At 46.7% G+C, this 14,936-nt stretch overlaps 1 protein-coding gene across 1 annotated transcript in view; it reads left to right on the top strand.

Annotated features, from left to right (window-relative positions):
- Positions 1 to 5,295: 5,295 nt before the first annotated feature.
- Positions 5,296 to 14,936, top strand: part of LOC119977224 (interleukin-1 receptor type 1-like) — a 70,911-nt gene continuing 61,270 nt past the window's right edge. Inside the window, exons 1-4 of the mRNA XM_038817940.1 lie at positions 5,296 to 5,398; positions 11,109 to 11,187; positions 12,756 to 13,008; positions 14,337 to 14,514. Coding sequence (XP_038673868.1) covers positions 11,124 to 11,187; positions 12,756 to 13,008; positions 14,337 to 14,514 — 495 coding nt within the window. The 5' untranslated portion in view covers positions 5,296 to 5,398; positions 11,109 to 11,123. The remainder of the gene's footprint in view (positions 5,399 to 11,108; positions 11,188 to 12,755; positions 13,009 to 14,336; positions 14,515 to 14,936) is intronic.

Genomic DNA, 14,936 nt, shown 5'->3' with positions numbered 1-14,936 from the left:
GCGTGAGGACGTTGGGACTTTGGCCCATCCAGGCCGGAGAATAGCGGGGGGCCAATAAGTCGGGATTCTGGTCGTGTCGGGGGGTCTTTCGAGGCCTTTGCCGGGAATGCCGACGTGTAGTTTGTGCGAAGTTCGGAGACTAGTGGGAGGGCGTTGGACCGGCGCCGCTGTGAAAATATGCGCGGGCCGCTATTCTCCGAACCGGCGTGAGAGCGGAGAATCGCGCCCCATATGTCCCAAAGACTGGTGAATTGTATCAAACAGCCAGTCCTGTCCACTGTTCGCAACGAGCAAGGTACAGACTGTACCTAATCAGCCCGTGCTGGGAAAACTCCTCCCGTTCCCAGTGGTTGTGTGCAGCCTACTCCCGGGGTGGGGTGGTGGTGGGGGGCACAGGGGAAAACAGTGTTAGACGGTCTAACACATGTGGCCCAGGGGTTGGGTATCTGGTGGCCTCAATGGCCTGGATGAGTGCAGCTCTGATAACACTCAGGAAACTTGACATAATCTAGAACAAAGCAGCCCACTTGATTGCATCCCTTCCACAAACATTCAGTCGCTCCACCACCGATAGTCAGTAGTAGCCGTGTGTACCATTTGCCAGATACATTGAAGGAATTCTTCAAGGCTCCTGAGATGGCAACTGTAAATGAATTATAAAGATCACTGTGTTAAAAATCTTCAAGTAATAACAATGGAAGTGATAAGATGAACACCTTAAGACCTTAGCCCTTGCTTGCAGAAAATATAGGGTAATATGAATGTTATATTGTCGGTTTTCAGAAGTTGAGCTATTAATAGAAATGTGAATCTGAGCACCTTTGGGAAAAACAGGAAACACCTCCAAAAGCCTACGTGTCGGGGCGCAAGGGATCCATAGATTATCAATGACCTTCAATTGATCCACACATGTTTGTGATGTTCTCTGTTCGGCCTATCATGATGCTCAGAGAATGTAGTGTTAACAAAGAACATCAAGCTGTGTTATTGAACAAAGCTGATTTATTTGACACTACTAAATTAAAGATTCTAACAGTCAACAAAGAATAAAGCAAATATCAAATAAAGCAACACGATATCTCTCACAACAGAAGTCAAAGCTATACAACTGGATCTGGATTCTCCGATTTTCAGACTAAATGTTGACGTCGGAATGGGAACTGTGGCATTTTACGGCAGAAAACATGACGCAACAGCTGCACCGAATCCGGGACCATTGGGGGAGCTAGCAGCCATGCCGGTAAAGCTCCCGACTTCCACGGCAAGAACAGCTGGAGAACAGCCGGGTCCATGGCTGCACATGGCAGCGGCCTGTGGCGGCCGCGCGTGCAACATGGTGCTGGCCGCACGTGGACCTGGCCTGCCAAATAATGACCCCGAGTAACTCCCCTCGCCACCCCTCGGACCACCCTCCTGCCAGTCCCCCAAGCCCTTGCTGAAGCCCCCCCCCCTCCCCCCCCCGGCGAGAAGCACAGCTCCCCCCCCCCCCCCCCCCCCAGACTGTGGCGGTGCTGAAAACAGTCTGCAGCAGCCACGCAAGGTCAACAAAAAAAAATAGCATAAGTGTTCCATGCTGTCGGGAACTTGGCCCATTGGGGTCGGAGCATTGGGGGATGGGCTTCTGATGACGTGCCAATGTCTTTCCAATGCACACCGTGATGATGCCATTTCGGAGGGGGTGGAGCCTCAAAAAACAGGTGTCAAATCGGCGCCGTCCCTGATTCGGGCATTGGAAGGGTTTCTCCGCCTGATCGCCAATTATGATATCGGCGTTGGGCAATGGAGAATCCAGACCCTGATCTTTCTAACGTCTTACAACCTTCTCCCAGAATCCCAGAAGTCACATGATATTTATACCACTGCTCCTTATCTCCATCTGGTGGTAAGAAATATTATTACCTTATTGTTAACCCCTTGTATTCCTTACAATATACATATTGTTACAATATTGACCAGAACAAACTACAGCCGAATAGAGCATGACAAGGTTCTCTCGATGGGGATAAATGAGAGTGACAAGACATCATCGGCACACACCTGGAGGAAAAAGACAGACTATGGTCAACAGAAGAAGAGAAAACTGTACCACAGCGAACTCAGAGCTAAACCTCACTGCCTATCTTTTTTGTTGTTAAGTATTAACTTTTTATCTCTTTGTGATATTTGAGAAACTCTCTGACTTGACTAAAGAATGTGAGTTCTCTGAGGCTTCAGCTGCCCCACATGTGGCAGTCTGCAGATCAAGCATTAGACTTATCAGCCATCTCAGAACCAGTTGAAACAGTGTGGAAGCAAGTCATACTTGATGCCAAGGGAGTGCCGGAGAAGAGAAGAATGTAAAACACAAAACTAGATTTTGTATTGCAGAGAATATTCACATTCATGGCTGGTAAACTTTGCAATACATATAGGTTTTGTGTACAGTGTATCTCTCGGTGAGGGTGGTCCATTTTACTGTGTGCGTGAGGGAACATGACAAATGCTGTGTGGATTCCTGTTGATCTTTACCTGCAGGAAGTCCTCAAATATGTGCAGCTCCTGAATGCATTTGAACGTTGTAAATAGTGAAACTCCAATGTGGATTGTGAGGTACATACTCCACCCTGTGGCGCCTTCTCCAATTTGTACATTCTAAGGCAAATGATTGCGAGGTGTCGATGGGGATGTTGCATTTATTTAGAGAGGCTTTCAGAGTGTCCTTGTAGTGTTCCCTCTGTCCTCCTCATGATTGCTTGCCATTGCAGAGCTTAGAGTAGAGCACTTGTTTCATGAGTCTTGTGTCATGTGGACAATGTGGCCCACCCATCACAGCTGACTGAGCGTGACCAGTGCCTCGATACTGGGGATATTGGCCTGGGAGAGGACGCTCATGTTGCTATGCCTATCCTGCAGGATTTGCAGGATTTTGTGCAGGCAACGCTGATGATATCTCTCTCGGGATTTGATGTGTCTACTCTGTCCATGTTTCTGATGCATTGAGGTGTGCAGGGACCATGGCTGTTCTGTAGACCATGAGCTTGGTGCTGGATTTGAGGTCTCGCTCTTTGAACACTCTGTTCCTTAGACGTCCAAAGACTGCACTGGCGCATTGGAGTCGATGCTGGATTTCATCATCAATGTCTGCTTGTGCCGTGAGGAGGCTCCCAAGGTATGAAAATGATCCACATTGTCCAGGGTCTCACCGTGGATTATCATAGAATTTACAGTGCAGAAGGAGGCCACTCAGCCCATCGACTCAGCACCTGCTCTTGGAAAGAGCACCCTACCCAAGGTCAACACCTCCACCCTATCCCCATAAACCAGTAACCCCACCCAAAACTAAGGGCAATTTTGGACACTAAGGGCAATTTATCATGGCCAATCCACCTAACCTGCACATCTTGGACTGTGGGAGGAAACCGGAGCACCCAGAGGAAACCCACGCACACACGGGGAGGATGTGCAGACTCTGCACAGACGGGGAGGATGTGCAGACTCTGCACAGACAGTGATCCAAGCCGGAATCGAACCTGGGACCCTGGAGCTGTGAAGCAATTGTGCTATCCACAATGCTACCGTGCTGCCCTTGCTGGATCTTGACGGCCGGGGGACAATTTTGTGTGGCAGGGGCAGGCTGGTAGAGTACCTTTGTTTTCCGGAAAAGAAGTCTGAGGCCCATTCTCTCATATGTGTTGGTTTATGTGTTGGTGATGGTTTGTAGCTTGTCCCCTGAGTGTGCACATACACTGGCATCGTTTGCATACTGCAGCTCGATAACAGAAGTTCGAGTGGTCTTGATTCTGGACTGGAAGCCAGTATCATCGTCTGATCTGGCTGGAATTTGTTGCATCTTTCAACTGTATCAATGTTAATTTATTTTGGGGCAATCTACCAGCCATATCCCGCCGGAACCGAGGTGAGACGTACCCGATAGATTCTGGGAGAGGCCTCTCTCATGATTCCCGATGGCTGTTACATCTTGCAAGATCTAATCAGATCTCACAAGACATTGCAATCTGGGTCCCGCCCATTGTGGGTCTTGCACGGCGAAGTGAGTTTAAGAGCCCACTGCTGCAGCTGGATCTAACGACCACCCAGCATCTACCGACCTCGCTGAAGAGACTTCAGCTCGGCGCCATTCAGAACTGGTCACAACAAATAAGGGCCAGGTGGGACAGTACTTGGGGGAGTGGGGAGGGAGGGCCTCCCAGGTGCTCAGAAGTCACTGGTTGTCGCCCTCCAGGCAGTGTGGACCCTGGCAATGCTGGTGTCAGCCTGGCACCCTGGCACTGCCAGTTGGCAGCTAGAAGTGAGACCTGGGCATGGCCAGGCTGGCAAGGGCACTGAGAGGGTGCGAGGCTGGCAATGCCAAGGTGCCATGCTATCATTTTTCCCAGTCCGGGGATAAGAACTGGAAGTGCCCTGTCTGAGTGAGGTAGGGTATGGGGGACCCGAGGACTCCCTCATAGGTGAGGTGGGTCATCATGGAGATCCGGGGGTCGCTTCGTGCGGTAAAGAGTTCAGGATGCCATTTAAAAATGTCATCCCGATCTCTTCCTGCACAAAGGAGCTCCACTCGCTTGGGGAAGGAGGGATGGAGGAGTGGGGGGAAGGAGAGGAGAAGGGGGAAAGGGGAAAGGAAGATGAGGAAAGGGGGGAAGGAGGGGGAAAGAGGAGGGAGGAAGGAGGGAGGAAAGGGGAAGGGGGGAAAGTAGGAGGGGGGAATGGGGAAGGAAAAGAGGTGGGAAGGGAGGAAGGAGGAGAGGGTGAAAGGGAGGAAGGAGGGGGGAATGGGGGAAAGGAGGAGAGGTGGGAAAGGGGAAGGAGGAGAGGCGGGAAAGGGGAAGGAGGAGGGGATGAAAGGGAGGAAGGAGGGGAGAAAGGGGAAGGAGGGGGGGAGAAAGGGGAAGGAGGGGGGGAGAAAGGGGAAGGAGGGGGGGAGAAAGGGGAAGGAGGGGGGAGAAAGGGGAACGGGGGGGGAAGGGGTTCCATGCCTGAGCACTAAAAAAGTGTACCGTTAGATCGTGGGCTGATTCCCGGTGCTTGTAGCACCGGGAACAATCCCGCTAATCCCTCCCAGAATGGACTCTTTTATTTTAGTTCGATCACGCCCTTCATTTCTGACTTCTATTTCACTGTATCTGCAATCATATTTAATGTAGGAGTCTTCACAATGGATTAGTTTAGTCAGCTTCATTTGCAATAATTGGTTAATTGCTCTGGTGAAGTCAAACCTTTTCTTTATCTTAAAATAGATAAAATCACTTGCGTAATGAGCAGCTGATTGCACCTGATAGTTGCAGATTTGCAGACTGGTTTTTCACAACATCAGTGTCATTACTCTTTTACCGTTCATAGGCTGAAATAACTAATATTCATTGTGCTCTCTGAAACTGATGCTCAAGGTTACTTGTGTCAGGTAGGTTTTGATCTGTATGTGTTTCTTTAAAATCATGTAAATCTATTACTCTTAATTGGGATGGCAATATGAACTAATTTAAAATGAGAAGTTGCTGTTTTTTCTTATTTGTTCCTGGAATGTGAGCTTCCCTGGCTAGACCTGCAATTGATGCCCATCCCCAATTGCCCTTAAACCTCTGCAGTCCATGTGGTGTTGGTATATCACAACGCTCTTTGGAAGGAAGTTTGCCCCTGCGATAATGGAAGTACAGAGATATAATAATGATATAATAATAATAATCATTCTTAGTGTCACAAGTAGGCTTGCATTAGCACTGCAATGAAGTTACTGTGAAAAGACCCAAGTCGCCACATTCTGGTGGCTGTTCGGGTACACAGAGGGAGAATTCAGAATGTCCAAATTACCTAACAGCACATCTTTGGGACTTGTGGGAGGAAACTGGAGCATCCGGAAGAAACCCACACAGACACGGGGAGAACATGCATATTCCGCACAGACAGTGACTCAAGCCGGGAATTGAACTTGGGACCCTGGAGCTGTGGAGCAACAGTGCTACCCACTGTGCTACTGTGCTGCCCACAGCAGCAGTTCCAAGTCCGAGCGGTGTGCGCTGAAGGACAACTTGCAGTTGGTGGTGTTCCCATGCATTTGTTGCCCTTGTCCTTCTTAGTTGTAGAGATCAAGGGTTTAGAATGTGCTGTTGAAAACCCCTGATGAGATGTTGCAGTGCATCTTGTGGATGGTACACACTCTTGTCGCTGTTCACCAGTACTGGATGGTGTCAAGTTTCTTGGTTATTGGTGGAACTGCACTTATTTAGACAACTGGAGAATATTTAATTACACACTTAACTTGTGCCTTGCAGATGGTAGGAAGGTTTTAGGGAATCAGGAGGTTAGTTACTCACCACAGAATTCCCAGCCCCTACCTGCTCTTGTTGCCACAGTATTTATATAACTGTCCCGCTAAAGGTTCTGATCAAGTGTAACCCCAGATATTGATGGTTCAGGATTGAGCAATGGTATTCCACTGAACATTTTGGCAGTTGACTAGATTCGTCTATTTGGAGATGGTCATTGCCTGGTACTTGTATGGTATAAATGTTACTTGCCACTTAAAAGCTCAAGCTTGATTGTTGTCCCCTGCATACGATCAAGGAGTGCTTCAGTATCTGAGGAGCCATAATGGTAATTGTTGATTGTTTATTTGATAGACACCTCTAAATGTCAATGTGCAAGTGGTTTAGGTGCATTTGCAGTTCCTCGTCAAATAGGTTTTGTGAAAAACAAAGGAAATCTGCTTTCAATTGATAAAATCCCACGACTATCCTATGTTAAGGGACGGATATAAATGTCATGACATTGCCTGTTAAGTTGCATTGTTGGAGAACTGATTCAGTCATATTTCTGTTTTTTTTAATGTAACCTGCATATTTATTTGTGTAAATTTACACCAGACCTGTGTTGACAGAATAGAATTAACCTGTAATGTTAGGAGAAGCTCGCATTTTGGGAATTAATAATAAAAATCTGTATCTCACATCTCCAGCACACAGCTTCCCGTTGCCAATAATTTATATCACAATGTTTACCTAAATGAGTGATATCTTATTGCATTAAAGTTTGATGGTGTATATAGGGCTGGTGTATAACTTTGGTATATATTTGTCCATGAGAGAGCATGAGAGGAGCTAATGAGTTAGTGAGTTAGTTAGATGAGCATAGTTTATGCTGCAGGGTAGCATGGTGGTTAGCATAAATGCTTCACAGCTCCAGGGTCCCAGGTTCGATTCCCGGCTGGGTCACTGTCTGTGTGGAGTCTGCACGTCCTCCCCCTGTGTGCGTGGGTTTCCTCCGGGTGCTCCGGTTTCCTCCCACAGTCCAAAGATGTGCGGGTTAGGTGGATTGGCCATGCTAAATTGCCCGTAGTATCCTAATAAATGGGGGGGGGGGTTGTTGGGTTACGGGTATAGGGTGGATATGTGGGTTTGAGTAGGGTGATCATGGCTCGGCACAACATTGAGGGCCGAAGGGCCTGTTCTGTGCTGTACTGTTCTATGTTCTATGTTCTAAGGTATCGATATATTTTCTATCGCATAAAACAATTACATTAAACAGCTACCTGTCTATCTGGGTGTAGCAACATTTGCAGACTATCCTGTGGAGGGGCTTATGCCCCCATGCATTCCTCCCCCCCCCCCCCCCCCACCCCTCCGCATAATTTTTTACATTAAATTTTGGAGGGGAGCTTTCTGTCGTGGTGCCAATTGGCTTCATGAAATAAAGAACAAAGGTGGGCCTTGAGGTGGAATGCTGTTTCTGACGGACAAACTTGATTCTCTACTGAAAAGCTCTCTCCTGAATCCATGCAATTTCTTTGTTATTCAGTTGCCCTTTGATACTAATTTGCTTCCCTAATTAAAAATATATTTCTGCGCTGAAAAATAATCGGAGAAAAAAATATACTGCAGAGTCTTTGATTTGATTTGATTTATTATTGTCATATGTATTAGTATACAGTGAAAAGCATTGTTTCCTGCATGCTGTACAAACAATGCATACTGTAGATAGGGAAGGGAGGCGAGACTGCAGAATATGTTACAGTTATAGCAAGGTGTAGAGAAAAGATCAATTTAATACGAGGTAGGTCCATTCAAAAGTCTGATGGCAGTAGGGAAGAAGCTGTTCTTGAGGCGGTTGGTACGTGACCTCAAACTTTGGTATCTTTTTCCTGACGGAAGAAGGTGGAAGTGAGTATGTCTGGAGTGTATGGGGTCCTTAATTATGCTGGCTGCCTTTCTGAGGCAGCGGGAATTATAGATAGAGTCAATGGATGGGAGGCTGGTTTGTGTGCTGGATTGAGCTATATTCACGACCTTTTGTAGCATCCTGCAGTCTTGGGCAGAGCAGGAACCATACCAAGCTGTGATACAACCAGAAAGAATGCTTTATATGGTGCATCTGTAGAAGTTGGTTAGGGTTGTAGCTGACATGCCAAATTTCCTTAGTCTTCTGAGAAAGTAGAGTCGTTGGTGGGCTTTCTTAACTATAGTGTCGGCATGGGGGGACCAGGACAGGCTGTTGGTGATCTGTACACCTAAAAACTTGAAGCTCTCGACCCTTTCTACTTCATTCCCATTGATGTAGACAGGGGGGATGTTCTCCCCTACTTCCTGAAGTCAATGACAATCTCCTTCGTTTTGTTGACATTGAAGGAGAGATTATTGTCGTCGCACCAGCTCACCAGATTCTCTATCTCATTCCTGTACTCTGTCTCATCATTGTTTGAGATTCGACCCACTACGGTGGTGTCATCAGCAAATTTGAAAATCGTGTTGGAGGGGAATTTGGCCAGACAGTCAGAGGTGTATAAGGAGTATAGTAGGGGGCTGAGGACACAGCCTTGTGGGGCACCACTGTTGAGGATGATCGCGGAGGAGGTGTTGTTGCCGATTTTTACTGATTGTGGCCTGTGGATTAGAAAGTTCAGGATCCAGTCGCAGAGGGAGGAGCCGAGGCCAAGGACATGGAGTTTGGAGATGAGTTTTGTAGGAATGATGGTGTTGAAGGCTGAGCTGTAGTCGATAAATAGGAGTCTGACATAGGTGTCTTTGTTATCTAGGTGTTCCAGGGTAGCGTGCAGGGCCATGCAGATGGTGTCTGCTGTGGACCTGTTGCAGCGGTAGGTGAACTGTAGTGGATCAAGGCAATCCAGGAGGCTGGAGTTGATTCGTGCTGTGACTAACCTTTCGAAGCACTTAATGATGATGGATGTCAGAGCCACTGGACGATAGTCATCAAGACACGCTGCTTGACGTTGTTTGGTACAGGGATGATGGTCGTCTTCTTGAAGCAGATAGTGACCTCAGATTGTTGTAAAGAGAGGTTGAAAATGTCTGCGAATGCCCCCGCCAGCTGATCCGTGCAAGACCTGAGTGCCAGTCCAGGTATCCCATCCGGGCCAGTGGCTTTCCATGGGTTGACCTTCGAGAAGGCTGCTCTGACGTCTGCAGTGATGATCTCAGATACAAGTTCATCCGCGGCTTCTGGGGTGGAGGGCTCACTCTCACTGACCTCTTGTTCAAAGTGTGCATAGAATGTGTTGAGCTCATCAGGGAGGGGTGCGTTGGAGCCGACGATTTTACAAGCCTACATTTTGTAGCCCGTTATGTCTTGCAGGCCTTGCCATAGACAGCAGGGATTTGTGTGGCTAGCCTGCGACTCGAGCTTGGTCCGGTACTGTCTTTTGGCCTCTTGTATGATTAGACTACTATCTATCAGAAGCTGATTCAAATGCACTTCATGAAGTGATTATTATTTTGCATTTTGTAAGGACTGAATGTGCAAATGGGGGATGCGTTCACAGCTTATTTAAGAGCCTATTAATCATCAACTATCCAGTATTTCTCAAGTAAAGAATGCTGGGTGGGATTCTCCGTTGGGCGATAGCGAAATCACAAAACGCAATTTGGCGGAGAATCGGTTCCCACGGCAAAATCGCAGTGAGCACCGATTTGATGCCAAATCGCAATTCTCCATCACATTGACAGCGGCGTCAATGCATACCGGAACACATGTACAGTAGACACCGTTTGCATATCATTAGGGGGCCTGACCCGTTAATCTCCAGGTCCTCCGCAATTCTCCTTCTCCAATGGGCGAGTTCCCGATGGCACAGCTTGCTTGTGCTTTTAAAAATGGTGAAACCGGCGACATGGCTGCTTGGGGAGAGAGAAGGTACAGAAAGTGTCCAACATCGCCAGAGTTTGTTGACAGTTGTGCTGCTTGCCCAGGGACTTCTGCTAGGGCCGGAGGGAATAGCGGGGGTGGGGGGGGGGGGGGGGGGGGGGGGGGGGGGGTTGGGTGGGCTGAGGGGTTGGGGGGTGACGGACATGGAACACCATTGCCACAGCCGGCAAGGCAGCCATGCAGCTGCGATTTCCGCTGACTTCAAACTGTGTACTTAATGCCACGGGTCATATAGGTGATCCCCCCCCCCCCCCCAGGCCACCCCCCTGGGTGCCCTCTGGTCCCAGCTGACCAATCAGCTGTATGGACGTGCCCCAGCACAACCAGTGCCATCTTGGGATAAATGTCTGTGGGATTTGAAATATGTATATGAAAAATGAAAATCGCTTATTGTCACGAGTAGGCTTCAATGAAGTTACTGTGAAAAGCCCCTAGTCGCCACATTCCGGCGCCTGTTCGGGGCGGCTGTTACGGGAATCGAACCGTGCTGCTGACCTGCTTGGTGTGCTTTCAAAGCCAGTGATTTAGCCCTGCGGCTGTAGCTTGTCGGCCTCTTGAGTGTCAATCACGGACCCGGCGAACCCCGCACCGTTTTTCATTGGAATCGATTGTGTTCCACGTGACGTCGGTGCTCGGCCCTTAACAGTAATGGAATCAGTCCAGGTGCGGCGCCAGTTTTGCTGTCGTGAAAGTTCAAGAATACTGAGTTGGCGCCAACACTTAATCTCAGAAACGGAGAATCCCGCCCAAGACATTTGTACCCCTGCGGAATTTTAGATATTAATATCCCATGTGTAACTTTAGACATTAATAGAGTAATTTATGCAAATCAAATTGCTTCAGCATTGATAAAACTTGTACCTTTACCAAAGTATCACTTGCTTTATTATTTACTATAAATGCAGTATTAAAGAATTCCATGTTTGACATTTATAATTAACACATGTGGTTTTTCAAAGTTCTGCAGAAATTGAATGGCATCTTTAGCGTCAATCATCCTTGCTGCAATCCATATCCATCAAATTGTGGCTCAACCAGGTAAATTGAACAGAAGGGATAATTTTAATTAAATTGGTTTGACATTGATATTGTTAGAAAAAAATGATTTTGCATTTCGAAATTCGTATGTAGGATCCCAAATCAGATCATGTGGTCTCAACATTACCTTCCAGTTTTTTGAGACTGCTTCTGTGTGGTAATGGGGGAGGACATGATCTCACTAAGCATCAAGTCTTCTCCACTGTGATATTACGGTTCAGCTGTCCCTGGAAGATGTATTGTCCTTTTCCAGGAGACACCAGGGTATTTCTGAGTGGTTGACACCTTTTTGGACTTGAAGGCTGAATTCCATTTTGTAACTATAATGTATTTTCACTGATTAACTTGGTCCAGTTTCAAATTGACACCTGGGAGATGAAAGAACATACTGGTGCTCTGTGCAACTCAATCCCTCTTTTTTTTCTAATTTTGAAATTGTTGAAAGCATAACAAGAAATGATTAGAATGTGAAGATACTTCTTGTGTCCATTCTAATGAAGTTGCTCTGGCTGTTTGGAGTGGTGCCAGGCTCAGATCCGATGTCGATCCCATCGAGTTCTGGAATTCCTTCCATAAATCTCTCCATCTCTCAACGTCTCAATCCTCCTTCAAATGTTCCGCAACCTTTTGTCACCTTCATGCCATTTTCTGTGACTTGGCATCAATGTCTTTTTGTTAACACTCCTGCGAAGTGCCTTGAGATATTTTACTTCATTAAAAACACACAAAAAAAGTCAAAGTTGATGTTGGCCTTAAGAAGATCCTTCAGGGAGAAGGTGGTCCATCTCAGAAATATTAATTGCAGTCAGAAGAACAGGTTAGGCAGTTGCCCTTTAAAAAAAAAGTACTTTGATTGTTTGGTGGTAATACTCTTACTGTACGTCAATAGGTGTATCCATCCTTTTCCAACCTGTCTTGGGATTTGAGACTGGGACAGATGCTGGACAAAGTGTCTTTTGCCATACAGATTGTACGCCATATCCTGTGTGTAAATGTTAAAACCTTTAATGTTACATTCACTCAGGAAATTAGGATTTGAATATATTGTTAATGAATCACTGGTTCGGCCCAATTCTCTGACCTAAAACAAGCTTTCTTGAAACAGAGTTGACTGTGGCACAAGTATGCATTGTTTGACCAACATTGTGAGTCATATAATCATATGTTGAAACCTTCATAGAATCCTTACCGTGCAGAAAGAGGCCATTCAGCCCATCAAGTCTTCACTGAACCTCAGAAAGTCCATCCCTCCTACGCCCACTCCCCAGCCCCATCCCCTTAACACCACCTAACCTTTCGACACTAAAGGGCAATTTGCCATGGCCAATGCACTTAACCTGCACATCTTTCACTGTGGGAGGAAACTGGAGCACAGGGGGCAAACCCACGCAGATACAGGGAGAAAGTGCAAACTCCACACAGTCACCTGAGGTCAGAATCGACCCCGGTTCCTGGTGCTGTGAGGCAGCCACGCTAGCCACTGTGCCACCTTGTTGCCCATAAACCTGACTGTGAACCAAGAATATTATGGATATTTTGGTAATTTAAAAAATATTTTCTTCCTATAGGTTCATTGGACTGTTTTGATCTTGAAAATGAAGGAAATGACAGATCAATTCTTGAAAATGAGGCATTTAAATTAACAACTTTCTTGGATTCATTGAACCCAGATGAAGTGGACTCATTTACAATGCAATGCTACAAGAATACTGTTGAGCTTATAACTACTGATCAAGGACAGCAGATTCATTCAAATGGCCTTTTCCTTTGGTTTTTACCTGCAACACTAACAGATTCTGGGAATTACAGTTGCTTTTTGAGGTAAGTTTTGCTTTCTATTTCAAGTGGTAATGAGATACTAAATAACTTTAACTACCCTAGCTTTAAATAAAGTCACAAGTGACATCCTATGTCACTGCAACAAAGCTAATCTATCTTCTCATCCTTCTTGACCTGTCAGCAGTCTTGAGCATGGTTCACCAGACCATCCTCCGCAATCCCTCTCCACTGTAATCAAGCTGAGTGGAACTGCTTTTGCCTGATTCTATTTTAATCTAATCATATCCAGTACCATTGCAATAGTTTTTCTTCCCATTCCTGTACTCATCTTAGTGTCGTCTGCAAACTTGGATTCAACGGGACAAAAACAGAGTCCTGTTTTGGGCACACTTAGCAGGGCGTTTCTTGGTGCCTACAGCACCGAAAGAGAACCCGCTATTCATTGGTTTGTTGCCGTTTTTTGGCTTTGGCAGGTAATGCCCCGTCGTGGCCGCATTTATATTATTTCCTGCATTGATGAGGTCGGCTAGCAGGTGCCGGAAGCCCACTCGCGGATTGGGGCACCATTTTTAAAGGCCCATTCTGATGTTTTGACCCCCCTCAAGGGTCCCCTCAGCCTCTTTACCCCCCCCCCCACCCACACACTGCATCCAACTTACCTCTTCTGGGGCCCTCAAGACCCCCCCCTCACCCCATCTCTTATGGGCAAGACACCCCGGGCCCGATCCCTGCATGGGAAACCTGTCACCCCACCACCTTGGCACTGCCAGCCTGCCAACCTGCAGTGTCCCTGCTAGCCAAAATGGCACTGCCAGGGTGCCCAAGTGGCAGGACTGAAATGCCCATGTGGCAGTGCCAAAGTGCTAGCGTGCCAGCAGGAGTACTGGAGTGCTCCCTGCCCAATGCCTGGCTACCGGGGGGTCTCCAATGACAAGGAAGATCCCTCCCCTGTTACCGTTACACCTAGTCCATGTTTATGTGGACCAGCGCTAAACGGCACTCTGGCAAGGTCACCCAGGCACGGCCGTAAGGTCTCGGATGCCGGGAGAATCTGATACAGCCATATTTATATGAGCGTAATGGCTCATTTAAATATGTTAATCTGGATCACAACCCAATGAGAGGGAGATCCAGAACGCAATATCTCGCAAGATTTCATTGAGTCTCGCGAGACATTTCGAGCGCCGCGAATCTGGCGAGATTCAAAGGCCTTGACACGTCACCAAGTCAGCGTGACAAGGCCGATAAATTGCACCAGTTAACACACTGTTTCTCTCTCTACAGATGCTGCCAGACCTACTGAGTCTTTCCAGCATTTTGTGTCAAGATTTTATGAGTTTACCTAACAATGATCAATATTTTCATTTCAGGAATAAAACATACTGTGTAATGGATGTTTTTCGCATACAAGTACTTCAAATATCCCATGGCCAGTGCTTTCATGAGAGTTCACTTGAGCTACCTCAGGAAGAATCTCCCGGTTCTATACAGATTTATTGCCATGCGATAGATTATTTTCAACCATTTTCAGTTCTGCAATGGTTCAAGGTATGTTTGTCAGGAAATGCATATAGTTTATGCAAATGAAACTATAAATGTACTGAGGACGATTTTCCCTGGATACTTTAAGTGTTAAGTAGATGGTCTAGATTGGATCTTAAGCCAAATAGCCAGATTAGCTCACATTTAGCGCGAGGCACCATTGCAGTAAAGGAGTTGAAGTGTATGTTAGGAACAGCCATTCAAAGGATTGTTAAGGGGCTGATTGCCATTATATTTCCTGCTAGCGCTCATTAACAAAGCTACACAACATTTTAGTGGATAGAATTTCATCTAACACATTTTCCTGACATTGACTAGATGAGTGGAAATAAACATGTCATTGCGAGGATTTTGAGCACGACTTAAAGGCAAATCACCTTTTACTGTTCACTTGCTGCTGGTGATTTGAGGAATTATTGAAACAAATC

This window comes from Scyliorhinus canicula, chromosome 14 (assembly GCF_902713615.1).
Source record: "Scyliorhinus canicula chromosome 14, sScyCan1.1, whole genome shotgun sequence".
Lineage (NCBI taxonomy): Eukaryota > Metazoa > Chordata > Chondrichthyes > Carcharhiniformes > Scyliorhinidae > Scyliorhinus > Scyliorhinus canicula.
This window is presented reverse-complemented; position numbering and strand designations above follow the sequence as displayed.